The following is a 22,344-nucleotide window of genomic DNA, read 5'->3' as shown; positions in this document are numbered from 1 at the left end:
TTCAAATTCTGATTTGCTAAGTTTCTAAGATTTAAATCTACCTTTAAATATATTTCAAGACAGATCAAAGATCAAATTGAGCGTATCACAATAAGGAGTAATAATCCCGACTTATAGCTGAGCATTTGTGATTCTTGTGTTGGAATAAAGATCAAACAGATGCAGAATGAGGAAAACAGAAACTGGCTGTGACCAAAGTGTGACTTCTGTGGGAGTATTTGCATTGTGTCATGAGAGTGTGGGCCTTTGCGCCGCTCCGCTGCATATATGTCGCTCTGGTCTCCTCACAACAACATGGCTTTATTGAGATGCATGCAGCGGTCTCGACTGAATGCCAGGGTGAAACTAAGGACAAAAACTAAAAAGAGGACACTGATTGCAATTAGGTCCATTGTCTTCCATTTATATGGTTATTGGGTGGCGGCACTTGCAGTCTGGTCGCGTCAAAGTTCTCACAGTCAGGATGCCATCTCACTCAGTGCAGCTTCTGCAGCCTCCTCTGACAACTATCTGCTAACAATGTTCATCTCACTTGTGTGACAAAGCAGCAAGGAGGGTCTGACCGAAGGGGCTATTTCCTTAAACGAAAGCACACTGTTGCTGCAGGGCCCGAGTTTCTGTTCATCCTGTGATGTGTTTCATGTTCTCTACTCATTCGCCCATTGAGCTGGTGTGAAAAATGTCAAAGGTTGCATTGTGGAATGAGCTGCCGACACCCTCCAGGCCGTTAGATAACTCCTGAACCTGGCTGGCTCCCAGGTTCATACACAACAGAGTTTTCAACGTGTCTTTATTCATTTTCAGTCATGGGGAGGGGTTTAGAAGCTGCAGCACTCTAATGAGTGTCTGAGTGCACCCGCGTAATGAGTTAAACTGGGACAGAAAGCTTAAAATATAGCTCGATGTGGAGGTGAGCACACTAGTGAATTCACATGAATGACAACGGAAGGGTATCACTTTTTTGTGGTGCTTCCACTCTGGAGGGGGTGTGTATCAATCTTTCTGTGTGATAATAGGGTTAGATAGCACTGAGACCTGGCCTCTGGTGGTGACATTGTTGCCGGGCTCAAAGACTATCAGGGGTCCAGCAGCTGAGCTGGAACACTGGTGGGCTCTATTCACACCCAACTCCTAATCTATCTTGAGATAAGGTCTTTCTCCTCAACAAAGCTCCATCTTATTCTAAACTCTCATTACTAAGATTTTTTTTTTGCCATTATTGTTTCTCAAAAAGCACAGCTGGCCTCTGCAGTTTCTCAAAGGAATCAAATTATGAGTCCAGCCTTATTTTTTCTTCTTTTGTCCCACGACAAATCCAAAGCCTGTGGTTGGGCATTAGGATCTGAATCTATAGGTGTTTATGACTAACTCAACATACCAATTTTTAATTTTCTGCTTAAAAGATAAATCTATCTATCTATCTATCTATCTATCTATCTATCTATCTATCTATCTATCTATCTATCTATCTATCTATCTATCTATCTATCTATTTTTCACTTTTATCTTTGATAATGGGTTGGCATTTTCCCAAGGGCCAAAATGAGCACATGCACCAATAAGTCTATGAAGAGATAAAATTAATCTAGAGAGTCCCAGTCCAATCTGACCCTTTGGGGAAATGAATTGGCCGCCCCTGTTTCAGAATAGAATAGCCTTTATTGTAGTTGTACATGTACAACGTAATTCAGGGTGCTCCACACCAGTTGTGCATGTTTTTAAAAATATAAATAGCATGGACAGCAAGAATAAATACCAGACAAGAGCAATATTACATGCATTATACTGTCCTCAGTGACCTCAGGTAAGCCAAAACTGAGCACTCATGGCCATTGATTCAGTAATTTCTCAGCTCTCATGGCAGATCAATGTTGTCATTAAAATATATTAATAAAAATCTTCAACCACAGAAAAAGAAACATTGTCTCTTTTTGTTTCTTTTTTAAAATATTTTTTTTATTTTGGTGTTACAGAGTTAACGTTTAGAAATCTACTACAGGCAGTAGGACAAACACCTGTATCCAGTCAGTGGAACAACAGAGATGAGGTAAAAAGGCTACAAGTTACAAGTCACACAACACCATTTCAAAACATGTATTTCCGCAAATATATACTTTTAATTACTAATATGTACATAGCATAAAATAAATAATTATAAAAAAACATCGGCTTTTAGAAATTCATAAAAACACAAGAACTAGTTTGTACAAAACTTTGGATTTAAAGACTTAACAAAAACAAATTAGAACGAACCAAATTATCCATACAGGCGATCACTCACAGAAAAAGTGTACTGTAACAGCTCTTTTAGTATGAATGCTGGTTGCTGCGTAGTTTGCTAAAAATGATCTAAAATGTGAAACTGGTTATGGCTGTTTATTGATATTTTCAGTCGTGACGTTATCGAATCCTGGGTGGGCTTTCTTGAATTAAACGCGCACGCCTGAGACGTAGCATTACATTAGCTGTAAACATTAATGAGAAACTCCTCCACAGTGGAGGCGATCAGTGAAACGCACTTTTCATAAACTTTATGTAACTTTCTGTCTCAGCTTTCAGTAGTTTTATATTTTCCACATAAGTAAAAAAAAGAATTTTTATTTTGTATTTCTTCTCAAATTAAGAGAGCACAACGTGTTTCATCTTAGCCCTGATGTTTTAGCATGACTACAAGATAACAGATGACTAAAATAACATATTAAACTCTATTCTGGTCTATTTGGTTAAACTGTATGCAAAAATTAGTAAAACTTCACTTTTTTTTTTAACCCAAACTACTTATAATAGATTTCTTTCACAGAAAGAATCAATACATGCCAAAGAATACACATATTAAACAGACAGACGAGGACAAACTGTGTGTAAGGACCTAAACACGTACACATATTATCGTAGCAGCATTAAAACAAAGGAAGTATTGATAGTTTCAGTGATGCTGCTTGTTGTTTAGTTTGGGAACAAAAAGCCACGGCTGAGGATGTTCGCATACACACGTTTTGGTCATCACATTACTGCAAATTACACTGCAATATTGAGAGCTTATAAAATACAGCTTTGTCTGCTTTCTTTTTTTGCTTTTTTAAATTACCATTTGTGCTGTGTTTACCAGGGAGTACGCTTCTATTTGATTAAATATTATAGTATATGTGTATATGGGAATACACCTTTAATAAATAACAGCTTTCCCCACACCGAGTCACGTGGCACATCACTAATACTGTTAAGAATAAGGAGAACATGCTTCATATTCATCAATGGTACTGACTATCACAGCCTCATGCGGTGGATGGGGAGGCTCTTTTCTGGTCTTTGGTCATAACTCTTGATGGTTTTTTTTGATCCAGGTGTTCTCTGGCCTTTCAGGAAATGTGCAGACTGCGTACTATATTCTCGTTTTGCCAACGCTTGTTGGATGTGGCTTCCTTTCTACTCGCGAATAAAATTAGTGGTTTAAAGCAGATATTAACTGGTTAGCTTAAGAGATTGAGAATGTAAACACATCACAGCAAACAACTACATTCACTCAGGTGCAAGTGCATTCTTACCCAAACATCAGTAACATATAACACTTTGTAAAAGGAACACTCACGCACACAATGATCGTGTTAGTGTTCAAAAATACGCAAATAAAGTAGTCATGTCGAGGAGGAGAAAACATGCTGTTGAGTGTCTGATCATGTGACCTGCTCACAACTCTTGCTACTTTTCACTGCAAAAACAAGCGATGATTACACACTGAAGGAAACGTTCACTTTCAACGAAATGCCTTTTTTTTAATGTTTTTTTTTTTTTGCCTTGCAGATTTGAAAGCATTGGCAGTGCTGGAATATTCTTGATTAAAAGTAACTACACTGGGGAAAAAAATCACCAATATGGTGTTTGTCAAGTTCTCCTTTCCTACATCAGGACACCTTTTTCTTGCTCGGTATGGATATCAACATTATTGCCATCATCACAACTATCCATCCATCAGGGTGATGTTCGTGGACTTTGACACCTACTCAGCTGTTTCAGTTAATTTAGGCAGAGACTCACTCTTTGTAGCATCAAAACAAAAACACGAGGCAGTTGTGTCTTTGTCCGCGCACATGTCACAGAGCTTTACAGTCTCTCTGGTCTTGCAGGTGGGAATCTGCATTTCTTCTTCAACCCAGTGAAGTCATTATGTTTTGGTGAGAAAAGACGAAAACCTCTCTACTTGCAGGTGTGCACATCGTACACCCTCACGCACTCTTGACAGCTGACATAGCAGCACCAGTGGAAAATACAGTGACACTTCTCCTTTCTTTTCTCAGTCCTCGTGTTGTGACCTCTGCCGCAGCACAAGAGGTCACACCCGTCTATGCCGTGGGACGTCAGGTTGCAGATGCGATCCCGAGTGCCAAAGGAGCCGGTCTCAGGATTGGGGTCACAGAAATTGGGTGAACTTTCATAATAAACCAGGTCGCGCTCTGTAGGGGGTTTGAAGTAGTTGTACTTGGGTCTCAGGGTCTCCACCCATCCACGGGACTCCTTATGTTTCTCAACCACCATCTCAGAAGCGCTGTCATACTTGTCCTTCATGTAGTCCCCAACAACTCGGAAGTCAGGCTGAGACCACCAGCATGTCTTGACCTCGCAGCTGCCAGAGAGTCCATGGCACTTACACTTCAGAAACATGTTGTCGTTGAGAGACTACAGATTAAAAAAAATAAAGTTTAGTTAATATAACTTTTAAAAGCAGAAGAACTGCTACCACAGACATAGCAAAAACACGAATAAGAGAACTAACCATTCTCCCTGCTTCATTGTTATGGCGGTTCATTGCTGAGCGTGCGTCAGGCCGATTCTCTCTTGCATCAGCAAACTCCCGGGACACCATGCTTCCAAACTCCAAATCCTCACTGCAGCCACCCCACTTCCAGCCCTCACCAGGGGGGCCTTTGTGACGTGTATCACATCCACAGATGTTGGCTGAACCCTCGGCGCAGGCACGGGTCACCGCAAACGCCACTCCCGCCGAGGCAATAGCGTGAACAAAAGCTGACTCTCGAGTGGCTGGAAAGACAAAGACAGACAAGCATCACTTGGATAATGTATCTCTTGAGTATTTCCAGAATTAAATTTATATTAAATTTAAATAAAAATTTATAAGAAAGATATAGCTTTAATACATAATATATAATATATAATATATACAATGTGTAAATTTAATAATATGTAAGATATGCTGGCAGCAAACATCTTCTACCAAACAAAACAAGAAAGCATCAAACAAACTAAGTAGACCTTTACTCCTGTCTGCTGCTTGTATTTGGGTTGTATCTACTATATCGCAACAGTGTGTGGGTTAATTTAACCAGACATCAATCGTCCTGTCTCTAAATAAGGCCAGCAAGGCCTCTACGTCTCTGTCTGACATAGCTAACTGATGAGTCAGAGGGATCAGGATCTTCCAGAGAGATGAGAGGAAGAGACGGGCCTGACAGGCCTATAATTAAGAGACTCAATTAAGCTTTTGAAAGGTTAGGAAACAGCCTCACACTGAGGGGACAGCTCATAGACACAACATGGAGATGGGTCTTTAGCGAACAGATATACCATTCCAAAAAGGGAAAGACTTTCCTTCTATCCTTTCCTTGTCAGCTGCTTTAACATGAATCATTAGACGGAGTGGTTGCTTTGAATATATGTACTTGTATGGTCTTGCAAAAACACAAGCAAAGACAAAGAAGGAGAAGAGACAGGATGAAGTGGAAACTTCAGGAGTAAACATGAACTGAACACACTGAAGATAAAAAAAAGAGTAAAAGAAATGGTTTAAAATCAATATTGAAATCTTGCGCTGTCTGCGTGAGATGTGTTTGAGTATGTGTTTGATAGAAACAGCGCACGTTTCTGTCTGAAGAACAAAAAATGATAAAGAAAGAAAGAAAAGAAAAAAAAGTAAAGGCATATAAAGCTGAGGGGAGAACGAGCTCCTCCCTTACAGCAGGTTCCAACCAGTTCCAGGACTAAAGGGCATTAGAAACAATGATGCAAGAGAAAAGGTCTACTGGCATCCCTCACCACCCATTTCATTACCACTACTGTATACACACAAGGTTACTAATGTTCAAATACATTTGAACTAATGCTCTCCTTCCTCAAATCCCACTTTGTGAATCCAACACGTTTCTTTTTATTTGGTGTTGTTTCATTTTCGTGAAAAGTCAAAGTAGCCAAAGACTGCGCCATGAAGGAACTGTCTACAGTGATTAATTACACATCACCATGCTTCATCTAAAGCTGACTGAGCATGAGCTTTGTGTTTTCAGTTTGAGTGAATATCTAAGGTGTTTGGCTTACATTAAATCTGAAGTGACTTAGAAAACTAATTTCAAATGCCGAAAAAGGATTTTGGAACTAACATTTGTGTCTGAAAATATCTTTGAACAAACTTCTGTGCTACTAAAAAAAGCGCACAGTCATCAGCATAGATATTCTGTGAACTTGTCATAGAATTATGTGAGGGGAGTGAAATGTTGTGGTAAAATAGTCAGTGGAGAAGGATTGAAGCACACGAAAAATATCCTGGCATTTCTGTGTGAAATAATAGATTTCTTATATAGTGTTTACAATTTTTCACAAGCTGCTTTACAAGATCTTCACAAAGCCTGGTGTTATCAAATGAATAAGCATTCAAGAAAATGGAAATATCTCTAAAATTTTGAAGAGCTTTGCTGAAAATTTGCCTCACGTGCAAGCTTCTGATTCATCAGATTACCTTTTTTGTTGATATTGACTATAAACATACAACACCTTTCACAAAATTGTCTTACATTCTAAATTTAGTTTCGATGGTATGGTATCACTGTTTGTGTGTGGCCCATTTATACATGACAGTAAAACCTCACTGGAAGGTACTAATGAAAACTTAATCAGAACAATCACCCATTTTTTTAAACGCGTGTTTTCATTTGGATTTAAATCCACCTCTGACAGCATTCACTGTACCTGGAAACTCCACCTGTGACATTAGCTCCACTGCTTTTCCTTAGTTTTATGACCAATTTGTGGTATTTCTTCTCAGACAATGCTTTTCCACCAAACTTTGCCAGACTCTGGCAGGCCAAGCGGTCCCTACAACCTGCTGGGGGGTTGAATCCCCTATTGTGTTGCCACTGTCACGCTGTGTTAGTCCCACAATAGCCCCAGATATTTTATATGAAATTTGCCCTGGCTAGTGATTAGTGGGGACCAAGTTAAGTCATAGCAACAGAGAACTATGCATTGGCTGGACCCTGCTTGTCGGCAGACAGGGAAATCCCTATTCAAATGGTTTAATAAAACAATCTAAAGGGCGTGTGAATGGGGAAAAGCACTTTTTCTCCTGCTTAATCTCATGGTTGCGAAGATATTGTGCTCTGAGCAGTGCCCAGCAGGGAGTGGGGCTAAGGTCCCCCCATCAACTCCATTTACCACATCCCTTCTTTCTTTCTTGCACAGAGTTAATGATATACTGGTGAGCCAGCTTCCCTCCCCCAGCATGGAGAGACATACGTCTCATGAAATGCAGGGACCTTTTGGCTCATCCTAAATAGTTACTCTTTCTCATCCTCAGGTCATAGGTCACAACCCACATCCCCTGGCCTTTTCCTGGTTAGTTTAGATGGAACTTAATAATTTAGATCAATTTAGGTATCTGTATTTCCTGGCAAACAAAGCATCCTGCCCAGTGCAAACGTGCCCACAGTGAATGAAGACAAGCTAGAGCTACAATAGTGTCAAACTTTTCAGTATCGCTAACAAATTACATAATAGGAATTTCCAGTGAACTTCATTATCTTCAAAAAGAAAAATGACGGTGCATTGACTTCCTGTACGGGTGTTAAGACTTGTGAAACTGTGACTGTCCACTTTTTATAGCAAAGAAACCTAATCCCATCACATGAGTCATAAACTGGAGACTGATTATACCCATATAGCAGTCAGGTTTTCTGTAAATACCAAGAATGCCGAAATAGCTCTGGGATCGGCTCTGCAGACTGAGGAACACCTGTGCAGCTTTCTATTACCTTTCATCACAGGCAGATTCCAGTGGTGCATGTTTTGACACTTTAGTTAATGTAAATTAATGAGCACTGACGCAGACATAGCCTTGAGGCAGGGGTGTGGAGAAAAAAAGAGGTTTAGACCATGTGTAAGGAGAGAACATGATATAAGATATGCTTTTTTCTAAAGTAATAATACTCTTAGATGAGTGTTTGTGTGGTCAACTAATGTATGCTCACATTGAGTAAGAGCATTTTTATGTGCATATAGTTTAATGTAACCCATTAAACTTATCTTCAAAATGCACAACCTGTTCATTTCAATTGATTTTTTAGTTGTAGTTCAACTCCGTTTACCTTCTTTTTTGTAAAGGCTTTACTCCTTTAGTCCCTCTTAATCCACTTCTTTAAAACAAACTTCTAATGTTCTCGGTGGAGTTGAAGTGGACACGGGCAGTGATGCACTGAACTGACAGTAACTAAGCCTCTGTAGCAAATAAAGGTGCCTACTCTTCCTTTCAAATCTGGCAACAAAAAGGAAGGAGGAAACTGACTAACAAGAATCTGAATTTCAGACAAACTGACACCAGTGAGGACAATGGCCTGGTTGCATGGACAAACACTAGCATCAATCAAATCCAATGAAATGGAAGCTCTCTCCTACTAAGTCCTATCAAAGGCCTGTGAGCCCCTGAGCTACTCTCCTCAGCCTTTGACAAAGGCACTTAATCCAGCCACTTTGACCTCTCACATTATTAAGGGCCTGAGTGACCTTAATCCAATCAAAATGATTTACTAGAGCCCAGTAGCCGCCTTCTCTTTCCAGTCAGCACCCCTGCAATTTAGGCCTGGGAGGGGATGCAGAGGGAAAGACGTGGTGGCATTTTGCACCACAATAGCAGTGGGATTGAGAACCCCTATCGTTAGCCACCTACTTCAACTCCAGCCTCTTCTATCAACTGGCTCAAGAGTTTATTAAAAGCAATTGCCCTATGTGACCCCCGGCCCCCTTGTGTTTACATCAGTCTTCCGTAAACTAGATGACGAGTTTGGATCACGACCCTCAGCCACTGGGGCCTGCATGGATTCTTGATTTTAACTCATTTCAGAAATCAGGAAGAAGAATTCATCTATCCAATCAAAGTGTGAATCTGATGTTTTGGGAAACAGTCTCATTTGCTTTCCTGCTGGGAGATGGAATAAAGTAAAAAGATCACACTTATGTCTGCACACTAAATATTGCACTAGCCCCTCATTAATTACTAAGAAATATTTCACTCTTTAAAATTTTTATTATGATCAACTGCATTAACTATTAAATATACACATATATCATCTTTCTTTCTTTCTTGGTTTTATGGCTAGTTTTCTGGGCAATGGGGATTTCTCTTGCCTGAGCTCACGATTAAACACATGCCTGAAAATTATCACTGCATAAGCTAAAATGTGTTTTGGAAAACCTCTATGCTTCAGTTCAGTTCATCTCTTGGGTAAAGTACATCAGAAGAAAATACCAGCAATCACAGGGGATCCCCTCCTAAAGAAAACTCCAACAAGACAGAACTCACTCGACTTAGGCTAATCGTGTACATCGTTGCATGCACGCAGACCCCCGAGACTTGTTCAGTCTAAAGTCTATTTAAACAAGGATTTGAATCAGCATAATGAATGATGCATGCTGGGAGTGCAGCTCTTCTAATGCAAATATAAGACAAAGGGAATATAGAATTGTTAATGGGAGAGTTAATCAGGAGAGAGACATAATAAGTCACTTTTATTGCTCTTTTTTTCAGTCGGTTTAAAGAGCTAAATACTTCCAAGAACTTTGCAGAGATTAAGACATTCTCAAATACATATTCAAAGACAGTGGAGTCATCATAAGCTAATAATACTACTTTACTCTAGTCATCTTTTCCTGTCAAAGAAAGGCATAGTTTGTTTTTCTTTCTGCAAAAAGTGTTGCCTACTTTTTACTGATAAGTGGCATTTCTTCAAGAAAATATCTTTATAGACTTAAGGACTCTACAAATTGTTATTTTTTGACAGAAAAGTAGCAGGAAAGAAAACTCTGTGTGCTTTGTAACATTACCTTTATCTAACACTGGACCAAAAATGGCCAGACTGTCATTGATCGTGGTGCAGTTCCAGCGTCGGCCTCTGAACTGGTGCTGACACTCCTGGATGCCAATCTTCACCCCCTCAGCCACACTCGGCATGATTTCCACATAGTTCCGGCAGAAACGCAGCTGCTTGGGCACCAGGCCTGGTATGCTGCCACAAAGGATAGGTTGAGTGCCCAGTGATGAGTACTGGTGGCCGACTGCTAGTGACCTACAAGCAGAAAGGAAGTCGTGTTGTCAGTGCATTTGGATAATTATATCTTATCTACCTATCTGTCTGCATCTTTATCTACTGATATAACACCACTCAAGTGGGGGACTAATTTCCCTCCTGGTGCAGTGTAATTTTACGTCTGAGTACGTTTGATTGTGTGTGTTTATTTTTCTGTATCAGATGCTACCATTAGACGTCCATTCTTTATCCCTTCAACTACCCTCTCTGCAGGCACCTGGCCTTTGTGTGTATTGAAATTGCAGCCCTGCAGTCTCAGAAGCAGGCAGTGTTTCTGTTTAAGATGAAAGTCCGTTATGCATCCAGAGGTCTTCATAGACCTTAAGCTGACAACTTGGAAAACTGCACCTTGTTATTAACTGTCCGCACACTTAACAGGCCTTCAGCTTAGGGTAATAAGAGTGCAAACCCTACGCTGAAACTTCAGAGAGTGTATTAAGAGTAACGCTGAACCTCCCCTCCTTTTTTCTTTTGAGGAAGGTATTCTGGGATACAACAAGTGCAAACTTGGTTCACTGATTACATCTCTCTCTCTCTCTCTTGCTCTCTTTGTGCCTGTATTGCTTTCTCTTTGTCTTTATTTTCTGTGTCCTCTCAATTAAGACTTTTAGCAGGTAGTAATCACAGATATTGGATATCCATTTTATGAATGACCCATTTTTAAGAAGGACTTAAAAAGACGCTGCAGGGTGCTTGTATGGCCATGTTTTGGAATTTCCGCATTGCACAAAAGGCATACTGATTTATGCCATTTTGTTTAAAGTTTTATATAGTTTTCTTAGGATTCTAATCAAGCAGTGCAAAAAGTGTTGGAGGCTGATTCAATTTGTCTTTAGCCTAAAAACAGCAAAGCTCTGCCCCTCAATGACTTAAAAAACAGATTTCCAAAGCAAATCAAATATTTACTTCCGGCTTATAATTCTTCTCTTCTACCAATATAAAAGCAGTTAACAGGTTTGAATTTGGATTCTGAACTCTCCATTTAAATACATTTGATTATATATATATCTATAAAAATTAATAAATTGGCTGGGATAAGCTGGATAGAAGCATGGATGGAAAACAGATGGATGAAAATGACATTTTTTCTTTTAATGCATGAATAACTGGCCTGCAGTAATTGCCTTCTATGGTAAATTATCAAATCAGCACTTTGACTCTTTCATAATGGCACAGAACAGCCAAATTACTGAATAGCACAGTTCCTGTTATCTTTGGCAAATACCTTTTGGAGTAGCTACAAAGTAGCTTGCTGGCAATCAAGACAAGCCCTTAATTTACATCAACTGTCTATTAAGGACTGAACGCTGGAAGGAGTGTTCAGTTTGTCATCCCCTGGGCGATGCTGGAGTCATAATGGTTAATGTAGATTCTCTATAAATGCAGCTTAAGAGCAGGTGTGCAGTGTTTTGCTTTGCAGTTAGCTCACTATCTGCTGACCTGTTCACTGCTGTTCAAGGACTAATCGCTGATCAAAACAAGATTACCAAATTCCTGACTTTGGCCCTCAGGCAGGGTTTTTTTTTAACCTGAAGAAAAGAAAGAGCCTCACAGTCAAATGACCCCACATGTTGACGGTTTCTGATGGCTTTCATCGTACCAACCTTTAATACCTCAATTAGGTTTTACATTCAAAGGTTGATTTTCAGCTCTCTGTAATTATTAAGGATGTCTGCCAGGTGTCAAAGGTGCTCCTGAGCCATGAACTGACCCAATGAGTTACTCCTGTTATTTCTCCCAAGAAAACATCAAAGCAATGAGTCACATTGGTTTCAACAGAATTTCTTGCCTAATTTCTACAGACTGCACCAGCCTAATTCATCATAAATGAGACAGCCAGTAAGTGAGCAATGGCATGCTAAAAACCTCTTCAGAACATATCGCATTTATCTGCCTTTTGTCTGCTACAAACAACAATACACAAGGCAGTTTCCTACTACAATTGACCCCTTTTTTACTGGTGAAAGTTCATCAGCCAAAGAGAACTGGTACAGATGTTCAGGTTAGGAGCAGAGCTCTCTTTTTTTTTAATGGATATGAAGGGAGTTGTCAGTTGTAGCTCTTTCTCTGTCTCTTCTTGAACCTGCATTCAAATTTTTTTGGCAAGTGTGCATCTCAACAGCAGGTAATCATGAAGGTCAGTGGCAATATCATCTTGGGAAAACCAGCAACTTTAAAGGTCCTTGTACTCACACCAATGAGGGTCAGCAGAGGTATTTCTGCCCTGTCACTGTCTTGAACTGTACCCCACAAGCTCAATGTGACTCAGTGTGCTTAGGCTGCTCGGCTCAAGAGTCTCCATGCCTGTCTCATTGGGGCTGAGTAATCCCTGCCACCTCTTTTCTGTGTTAGGAAATGGCCCGTGAGAGGCGGCGGGGCATGTTTCACCATAGATGATTTATGATTTTTTAAGAAGTTATTGCACAAAAGACTGTGTTGTTGGATACTAATTCCAACAACTATTTTAAAATACCTGCTGTATTATTTAGATTTTAGGTATTTATTGAGTCTTGGCAACTTTAATCTCTTTAATTCTTTCTAAAAAAAAAAGAAATCCACTGATTTTCTCCTGCTTTGCAGAGATGTTGCACATGTGATGTTTAGTACAACTAATGAGGAAACACAGGATTCACTCATGCTCTTAAGGCTATTGTTTTCAAAGGAGCACCTTAGTGATAACTGTTACAGATAAATGCTTAAGCAAAATATATACGATGTATATGACTTTTTGCCTCAGTACAAAGTTTCCCCCACTCATCTAAGTTTATCCAGTACAGGTTTAATGCATATTTCAGCAAGCCCAAGCAGGGTGCCTTAGAATTACCACTTTACTTGTGGGCCCTGAGGCCTTGGAGCCGACTTTGACATCAAGAGAATATGTTTGGGAAAAGGAATGTGCGGCAAGCTTTCACCTCCAGGTATTTATCTTCTAAGGTGGGGTGGACCAGTGAAGAAGGTGGTGGGGTGGCGGGTGCAGCCAGGCTATGTCATGGCAGGTCGAGAATAGACAGACATGAACCTGTCTTAGTGCAGAGCCGTATCCCCAAGAACGACTGCGGTGCAGGGGTTGAGAGTGATGCAGCTCCCATGGCTGCTTGAAGGCAAGCTTCTGTCAGCAAAACATCGTAAGCTGCTTTTCACAGAAGGTCTAGATCATAGATGGCTGGCATGCTGTTAGCAAGCGGAAAGACAATGCAGGCATGCTAAGTGCAATCCCAAAGGAACCACATTATTTGACTTGGGATGAGTTGCCATGAGACAGAAAAATCACTCAAGTAATCTTTCAAGTTAAAAAAAAGTTCAGCATTGTGTCAGGAATGAAAGAACTGAAAAGTGATTTCACGAGTTACTTTTGCACTTAGACATTATTTGTATAGGCGGGAGTGATGCAGCAAAATTTGCTTCCATTATGTTTACCCCTGTTGTTAGACCCTTCAATCACTGGCACCCTCCAAAATCAAACAATCAACACAGAAGTTAGCTCTGGGCTGGCTGCAGGGTTTCAGCTATGACAGAATGGAAAACTGTTCTTCCATTGTGTCATTCATAACAAGCTCCACAAAAAAAGAAGAAAGAAAACTCTTATGAAGGGTGAATTTCAAGGTTTTCCCTGGCTGTGTTTGCCAAAGTACCAAGAAAAAAAAATGCAAAACTTTATCTTGCACTGGCATCAAATAAATAAAGTAAACCAAGCATTCAATTACACTGGAAAATAAAATAAATAATAAAAATGTAGTTTGTGCAGCCCCCCCCCCCCCCCATCTCTCCATCCAGAGGGCCCACTTTTATATCAGGATTTCCTTCCAGCTGAGCATGTAATTAGTTTCTCATCAGCCTTACCACCAGGGGACCCATTAAGAAAAGTAGATTAAGCGTCCTCCAAATATTGAATGATTTATTAGAAATCAGGCAGAAATATATATATATATATATATCAGTGCTTTGATAACAGCTAAGACTGATGGATGAAGCTGAAATATTACAAAACAGCACAACATACCAAAATACAATAATCCTGTAGTTTTTTTTTTTTTAAACTAATTACACTATCGTAATTTTAACGCAGCTCTGCTCTGCTTCATTAACGTCAGCGTCACGCATTTGGTTCTTTTTGGCATTTACATGGCAGAAAGACTGAAAAAACGAAGTCGGGAGGGAAGTGCAAAAATGACAACACATGGCAACATACAATGACAACATCACCATCACCACGCGCGCGCGCGCGCGCGCACACACACACACACACACTGGACGCACGAGCACACATAGACACACGCTTCCAAGCACATAAAGTTTGCACCTGCTGCATTCTGGAGATCAAAATTGCTCCCGATTTGCAAAGTTGCACGTTTCATTCATCTCTTGCGTTTACAATTCAGCCCATCCTTTCGCTTGTATACTTTCGGTTTCCATGGGTTACTAAATGTCATTTTAATGACCTGATTAGAAAGTCACACTGTGCGTGTCTTATAATATTATAAAAAGTAACGTTAAAAGATCACCGTCACCACACGCTAAAGCTCTGCAGCTGACAGACAAGCAGTCACAACTATAACAACTCAAAATTACAGGTCATCCACAATCCCCGCATGTTTTTTAATGTGTCACTTCTTGTCCGGGAAATAATGAAAATTAAACTTACCACCAGATAGGATAGCTTGCCATGACATGCGTAAGCCCACAGAGCAACAGGAAACATCCAAGGTATATCATCCTTAAAGTTTCGTAAAACATCTCAAGCAGAATGCCTACATGCGCACTCATCCGCGTACGGATTTTAACCGAAGTGCTAAGAAAAGAAAAAGAAAAACAAAAGACGAAAACGAAGCTGCACTGGCAATTTTTTATTTCTCTTCTCCAAAAGAAAAAAAAAGAAAGAAGAAAAATCAGAGGCAACTCTCTCTTTCGCGAGTGCTCGTGGCAGAACTCTCAGAGCCAAATATTAAAAGTTAAAAGCCGCTTGCTTTTTTTTTTTTTTTTTTTTTTTTTTTTTTTTTTTTTTTTTAGGACCCAATCAGCAGGTATTGCCAAAGGGGGAATTCTGATGATATGTTCCCTCTGTTGCCTTGTCAGGCAGCTTGAACTCAAACACCAGAATGAGCTAATTTTAAGATGTGTTTTAGTGCTCACTGAGAATTGCTCGGCATTAGCATGCAGCGTGTGTGTGATATATAATGTTGTTTAAAGGAGAGAGGGAGGGTCTGAAGGTTTTTAAATAGACATCGGAACCCCTGTGGATTGCGTAGCTATAACAACCTGTCCGGATTTCACTCCCTGGCTTGAAGCTTCTAAAATGCAGAAATAAATATGTGTGAATTGCTTCAGACCATAATTAAGCCTCTCCAGTCCTTTATGTGCGCCTCTTTGTCATGAATGTAAAATTAGAGGTTTGGAAGTGCTTCTAACAAGCTGAAGGGTTGGCTTAATTTAATAAATCTGGTCATAATAAAAAATAAAAAAAATATAGCAAAAACAAATTTTTATTTAAATTCCCTACAAATAAACAGCTAATATCTTTTTATATAGTTTAAAATCTGAAAAATATATAAAACCTCAGGATTTCTGTCAGCAGCATATAGTTTCTGAAATTGTAAAATGTGAAAACGATGCTCTAATTTTATTATTTATTTATTTTCTATTTCTATTTCTATTTTATCAGCCGATAAATTAGGCGCACCTTGGGGTTTAAAAGCCACTGATTAGCAAAATGTTCTTTTATTCTCAAAAGGTATTACCTCATCCACTTCTAATGCTACACACTTAAGAATATTACTATCTGTATGATGAGCTGTCAGATTGCCATTCCAACGAAAATATCCGATAAAATTGGCCGCAACACTGACTCTAAAAAGCTGACTGTCGGTTTTTCCCTTCTCAGTGTCAAGTGGCTGTTGATAGCTGATATGAGGTGGACCGGGCTTTTATCTACAGGCAGTGATGCTTGTCGTTGGAGTTAAAAAAGGAAGAAAGGAAATAGCTGCCTGTTGTGCAATATCAGAGGCTGGTGACGCGATACAGAGGGGGGAACAAATTCACTACTTCAAGTTTTAGTTAAGTTCAGTCACTTCAGTGTTTTAGTCAGCACCTGTCGTTGCTATGAAGATGATCGTAACTATGAGAGTAGTGAGTTCAGTTTCAGTAAACATCCACATGCATTATTATTGCTTTTTTTTTGGAATTTGGGGGGAATTTGTTCAACAACAGGAAAAATGAAAAAAAAAAACTGGATTAATGTACGGCAGCTTCAGCTGCAGCAGCATCACCACATGCCCAGCCATGGATTGTTTGATAGCTGTGACTACCCTGTACAGAAAATACGCTTGCACAAAGTGAAGGTTTTATTTGCTTTACTGCACAAATGCAGCTGTTCCATGTGCGTCTTGCACACTTTCTTACGGTCTCCACACCGTCATACTTGGTTTGCTGCAAAATAAGTATACCCGTTCATTTTGCCGTTCCCTGGCCGGTTCAGTGACTCGTTAATTGGCTACACAGTGGCCACTCAGCTTTGCCTGCCATTATTTTCTAATTTCCTCACGTTGCTGGCAAACCGAAGGCGCAGAAGGCTGAAGGCCAGCGCAGAACGAAAAAAAAAAACACCTTTAATGGGGTCGAAGACTAGATGTTACCGCCATCTAGTTGACATCGTTGTACATTGCAAGTCAAGCAAAGGGTAATCACATCTTTTCAAATAAAACTAATTTTACAACATCTACTGCAATACCATTATCACGGAGCACTAAGATTCAGTACAAACTTTAAAGCTCTTACTCACCACTGCACGTTAGGTTGGATTGTCTGCATTGTCGCGTCATAGACTCAACCACTGGTTTATTCCTATTTAGAAGGCTATTCTTTGTTTGTTCCCATCTTATTTACAGACTTATATTCAATAAGTGTGGGAAGTTATTGTCTTATATACCCAAGAGTTATTCCTTCTATCTGCTACAATGAATTTGGAAAAACAGCCTTAAGATTTGCAGCTCCTTCCTCCTGGAATCATCTAAAACTAAAGGAGCGAGTCTCACTTGATGAATGTAAGGCAGCTTTAAATGACTTGAATGCAGTTAAGTCTGTAAATGTTTTGCCTGAATATGATCATTAGACAATTACTTTTACTAAAGTATTCATTCTTTACTGACACTGAAGTTTATACAGTTTCTGCGTTTTGGGTTTTTTTTGTTCTTTTTACTCCTTGCCTGGACTTAACTGGAATATGGATTTGTATGCATATGTGCTATTATAGTTAAAACAGGAATGATGCCACAGAAGAAGTAGTTTTTTATTTATTTATTATTATTTTTATTTTAAGTACCGCATGTACTTGCTTACAACACATGTACTACAGGAGAACTTTCTCATGTTAAGTAAAAATCTTAAACAAGAGCAGAGGATATATTTCACCACAGTAACTGAAGATTGCTATTTCCTTGGACATTAATCAAAATTGGATTATTACTATTATCATGTTGTTATTATGTATCATTAGTCACAATAGTAGCAGCATTAGTCTACAGTATGTATTCACTAGTCACTTTGTTATGTTCAACCACTCATTAATGCAACTTTGCAAGCAACTGTGTGCATGTAGACACGGGCAAGTTGACCTGCTGAAGATCAAACCTAGCATCAAAATGGTGAAGAAAGGTGATTTTACTGATTTTGAACATTGCATCGTTGTTGTTGCCAGGCTGTCTGGTTTCAGTATTTCTGAAACTGGTGATCTACTGGGATTTTTCTTAAACACAGTTGGCATAAACACCAAGACAGCACAGATAAATCCAGTCTTGTATCAAGGGTTCAGGCTGGTGGTGGTGGTGCAATGGTCTGGAGGATATTTTCTTGGCAAACTTTGAGCCCCTTAGTACAAAGTGAACACAGTTTAAACACCACAGCCTCAAATGACCTCCACAGTCTCCAGATGTCAGTCCAATAAAGCACCTCTGGGAAGTGGTGGAAAATGAAATTCATGTCATGGATGTGCAGCCAACAATCTGCAGCAACTGTGTGATGTCATCACATCAATATAGAACATCTCTGAGGTATGTTTGCAGCACCTTATTGAATCTATGCCTTGAAGAATTAAAGCAGTTCTTAAAGCAAAACGATGGCAAACTGTCAGATAAATGTTGCGGATCCTACTGTCGTTGTTGCTGCTTTAGATAACTCATCTACTATTACCATAAAGATAAATTGTTTGCTAATAAATAAATAAAACCAAACACTAAATAAAAATGAGAAATGCACAGTACAGTCAGTGGGTTTTAGGCAACCGCAGAGGTGGAAATCTGGAATTTGGAGCAGCTATGGACTGAGTCAGTAGCTGTCAGCACTGGTACTGAGACCAAGCCAGTGAATGTTAAATACATGAGAAAAATGTGATGCCTGCTAAGCTTATGGCACCTGAATATACTTTGTAGAAGACTTACCAGGAAGTGGAAATAGCTCCTTAAAGATTTGAGTGCAAACATGTTGTTACTTCTACATATAACTAGTCACACGATCAACATGTCTTCTTATAATAACCGGCTCACTAACAAAATGTAAATTAGCTTGTGTTCAGTTTCTTTTCTCCATCTTTCACAGCTCTACTTCATTCCCTGCAGCCCATCTAGTCAGGTTTTCCCCCGGAGCGAGCAGAAGGACATCAGGGCACCTCTGTGTGCCCATGGTGACCTCACTCTGATGGTGATGACATTTAGAAAAGCACCCTTAGAAGGGAGTCGTGTCTGACAAGTGAGTCTTGTCATTGCTCTGCATCATCGGCCTCCCCCTGTTTGACAAAACACAGCCATGCTAACATCATGCCATAGAAAAATATCTGAACTAATCACATTTTCATTACTTCACTCAATTTTCCACAAATATTTTCCTGGTGTAACATGAAGCTGTTAATGCTAATTCTTACACTAAAGTGTCTACATAAGATGTAACAAATATACAACAAGGATTTAAAGGATTTTAAGGATTTAAAGCAGCTACTGCACTCAACTAGGTCTGTGCTACGTGAAAATGCAAAAGCACCACTAGATGTCACCGCTGTAGTGGAATTGTGATCCGCTCTTCTATCACTGCTGAGCTTTTAATAGAAAAAAAAAATCTAAATTTGAAGCGTGTATGCACACATTTTGGTTGCTTTTGTAAAGATCTGAAATTTAAAAAAGGCAAGCACTTTTATATCTCTAAGGAAGGGAGGTTGATGTCAAGCAATATAAAAGAAGATAAAATCAAAGATAAAACTATTCAATAAAGTTAGATAAAAAAAACAACCAATTGGTTGGAAATGCAGTAACAGATAACAAATACATGTTAAACGTCAGGAAATAAAGAGCTATGTAGCTGCGTCGTTAACATTATTGAATATTTCTATCAAATCAGACTTGATCTGTGGTGGTTCACTTTGATAATGTTTTCTGATTGTTCTGGCGAGCACAGAAAAAAACAAACAAAACAGATGTAAGCTGAGCATTTGCGACAGCCTGCACTGATCTCTCTCATCATCATCATCTGTTGTGCTGTGTTGCAACCACAAATGCTCTTTCCTGTAAATGATCATTAAAAACAATACCACATGTTTGCTGTGTGCTGCCTCAATAAGATGTGACACGCCCCACGAGCTCACACCTGGAAACAACTCATCACTTTCCCTTGTGCTTCTCTGACGATCTCCAGACATGGGAAACAAAGCTAAGGCTCTGCCCCTGCTTTGACTTTATCTTCAGGATGGGCATTACCACAGGCGTTGACGTTTCTATCTGCCCCGCTTGCCTCTTGGCAATACAGGGTGTAAAAAGCCTCCTGATAAGGGAAATCAGGAACTTCAAACTCACGTTGACGTCACATTTGCTGTGTTTAACTACACACCTAAAGCACGTCATTTATTGTAATATGGCATCTTAGCCGATCAGCAGAATGGAGGGCCAAGCAGATGCAACGAAAAGATTAAAGACATTTTTGAAAGGATAAACTAATAGAAGCAAACATGAGTGAGAATACTGTGTGTTATAGCCTTCAGTCACCAGATCTCAACCTAGAAGCCAGTTATAAATATAGTGAGGGAGGAATCTGCTTAGCAAATTGGAGAAAAATTGGACAAGTACCTTCAAATGAATTCAAATTACTCTAGTTATCAGATGTCACCCAAAAAGTTCATGCTGCAAAGTTTGAGGATTTTGACTGAGTGTAGAGTCACAAATCTAAAACTAACTGCTTAGTTTATCTAAAAGACATTATTAGAGCTTCAAAGAGAAGTCCTTTAAAGAAGTATTAGCATAAAAGGGAAACATATCTAATACTAAAATTGCCAGAATAATAAAAGACAAAAACACATCGGTGAAAGGGGTACTAGAGGATATACAGGGTTCTGTTACACACATATGTAGACGTAGAGTTAAAGTCAAGCTGAATGAGATCTAAATGTAATAAAACAACTCCCTAGGAGGTACGATCTGAAACCTTGAGAACCAAATAGATGATTGTCTCTCTGTGTGGGTCAAAGCAAGTCTAAATCAGTCTTTGGTGGAGGTCTTTGGTCATAAGATTTTTCCTCAGAGTGACTCAGATAATTGTCTTAGTGGTGAAGTCACACATTAGGGCAGTGAGATGAAGCTCTGGGGGCCAGAAAGCACGAAGAGACAAAACAGCTTTCGTTACAGGAACAGCCTTGCATGTCATATCAGGGAGCAGTGTTTTTTATCAGCTGCTGAGAAAACGACAAAGTCTTCATTTCTCCTCTGTCTTCTTGATCTTCTTCACTCATCTTTTCCCACACATTTACACTTTTTCCTGGGGTCATCCCAGGTTGCAATCAGCAGAGGGGGAGACTTGCGCCGGCTGCAGCTGCTCGGCTGGACTCTGTCTCGTTTCATTAATGCTAAGCAAAGCAGATCATACCGTTCCATCAACAGAACTGCTGACATGTCTTGGCTTTTACTGTTGAGACTGCTTTGTGTCATTCTAGGTGCTCTCTTCAGTCGAATGAAGTCAACCTAGATGAATAGCAATGCTTGTTCAAGGGCAAATAGAAAACTGCAATTCTGCAAACACTTCTCAGGCTGGGTGTTTCACACGTGGCTGGAAAACCATGAGGTGGATTGTTTCAAGCTGCTTGGGCAATAGCAGCCTGCGGTCTGATATTAATGTCATTGTTTACAAGAAAGCATAATGTAGGCTTGCGTGAGCAAAACTGTTTTAATACAGCTGTTACATAACAAATTTGTTATACAATGAAACAATCCAAAATATGCCTTTTGGAAGGAAAGTATCCATTATGCAGTTGCATGGCAGCAGTGGCTTAGATGTGCATACTTAAACATTTTCAGGAGAGGACAGGCCACAACACGCTCGCATACAATTTGGTTCAGGTGTGTCATAACACTTCACTAGAAAATGTGCATGGATGATAGGTTAACTGCCACAAATGAAGGACCGGGATTAAGTTCCACAACAGAGAGAGCAGCTACTGTTTTGTTTTTGCACAAGAAATCCAAGAGTGAGAATTAGACAACAATCATGGTGTCTCCTAAATTAAGAGCGGCGTGTTTTTTAGTGGGGCTTTTTGCTCCTTTATTTTTTAACTTGCAAAAAAAAAAAAAAAATCTTCCTAGTGGAAGAAACACATGTTAAATGTATTGATCAGTAATCCCCAAACTGTTGCTGTCTCGGATGCGATTGGAGGTTTCCAGAGCTCTCGTGATAGCCCACGAAGACGGACTCTTCCTGTATGTATCCTGAATGCTGAGAACTGCTGCAGATGGTGCGCCGGTTGCCTGAAACAGCAGAGTGGCGCAGACGCACCGTCAGCCTCCAAACCTAAGCCACAAATTATGTCTGGTACATGGAAAAGATCATGTGGCCCTGCAGCGGAGTAGAGGTGGTGAGAACGAGGAGTTTGGTGGTAACTGGGTTGGGATTGGACGGATACGATTTACATTCCTCTCCAGGGATGTGATATCAAGACAAGGTCAGACCAAGGCTAATA

At 39.7% G+C, this 22,344-nt stretch overlaps 1 protein-coding gene across 1 annotated transcript; it reads right to left on the bottom strand.

Moving 5' to 3' along the window:
* Positions 1-3,779: 3,779 nt before the first annotated feature.
* Positions 3,780-15,384, bottom strand: wnt3a (wingless-type MMTV integration site family, member 3A). Its single transcript, XM_040019782.1, has 4 exons — positions 15,007-15,384; positions 10,102-10,343; positions 4,772-5,037; positions 3,780-4,674 (listed from the first exon to the last, which is right to left on the bottom strand). The coding sequence occupies exons 1-4, from the start codon at positions 15,126-15,128 to the stop codon at positions 4,195-4,197; spliced, it is 1,110 nt and encodes a 369-aa protein (XP_039875716.1). The 5' UTR covers positions 15,129-15,384; the 3' UTR covers positions 3,780-4,194.
* Between the last annotated feature and the right edge of the window lie 6,960 nt (positions 15,385-22,344).

Source organism: Simochromis diagramma, unplaced genomic scaffold (assembly GCF_900408965.1).
Source record: "Simochromis diagramma unplaced genomic scaffold, fSimDia1.1 OVJJ01000205.1, whole genome shotgun sequence".
NCBI lineage: Eukaryota > Metazoa > Chordata > Actinopteri > Cichliformes > Cichlidae > Simochromis > Simochromis diagramma.
Note: the sequence above shows the minus strand (reverse complement) of the source record. Positions and strands in the feature narration are given on the sequence as shown.

Coding starts and splice junctions, on each gene's coding strand:
- wnt3a (XM_040019782.1), bottom strand. CDS start 15,128: ATGAGTGCGCATGTAGGCATTCTGCTTGAGATGTTTTACGAAACTTTA. Junction 5,038..10,101: donor TGGTCCAGTGTTAGATAAAG/GTAATGTTACAA, acceptor TTGTCTTTCCAG/CCACTCGAGAGTCAGCTTTT. Junction 4,675..4,771: donor ACAATGAAGCAGGGAGAATG/GTTAGTTCTCTT, acceptor TTTAATCTGTAG/TCTCTCAACGACAACATGTT.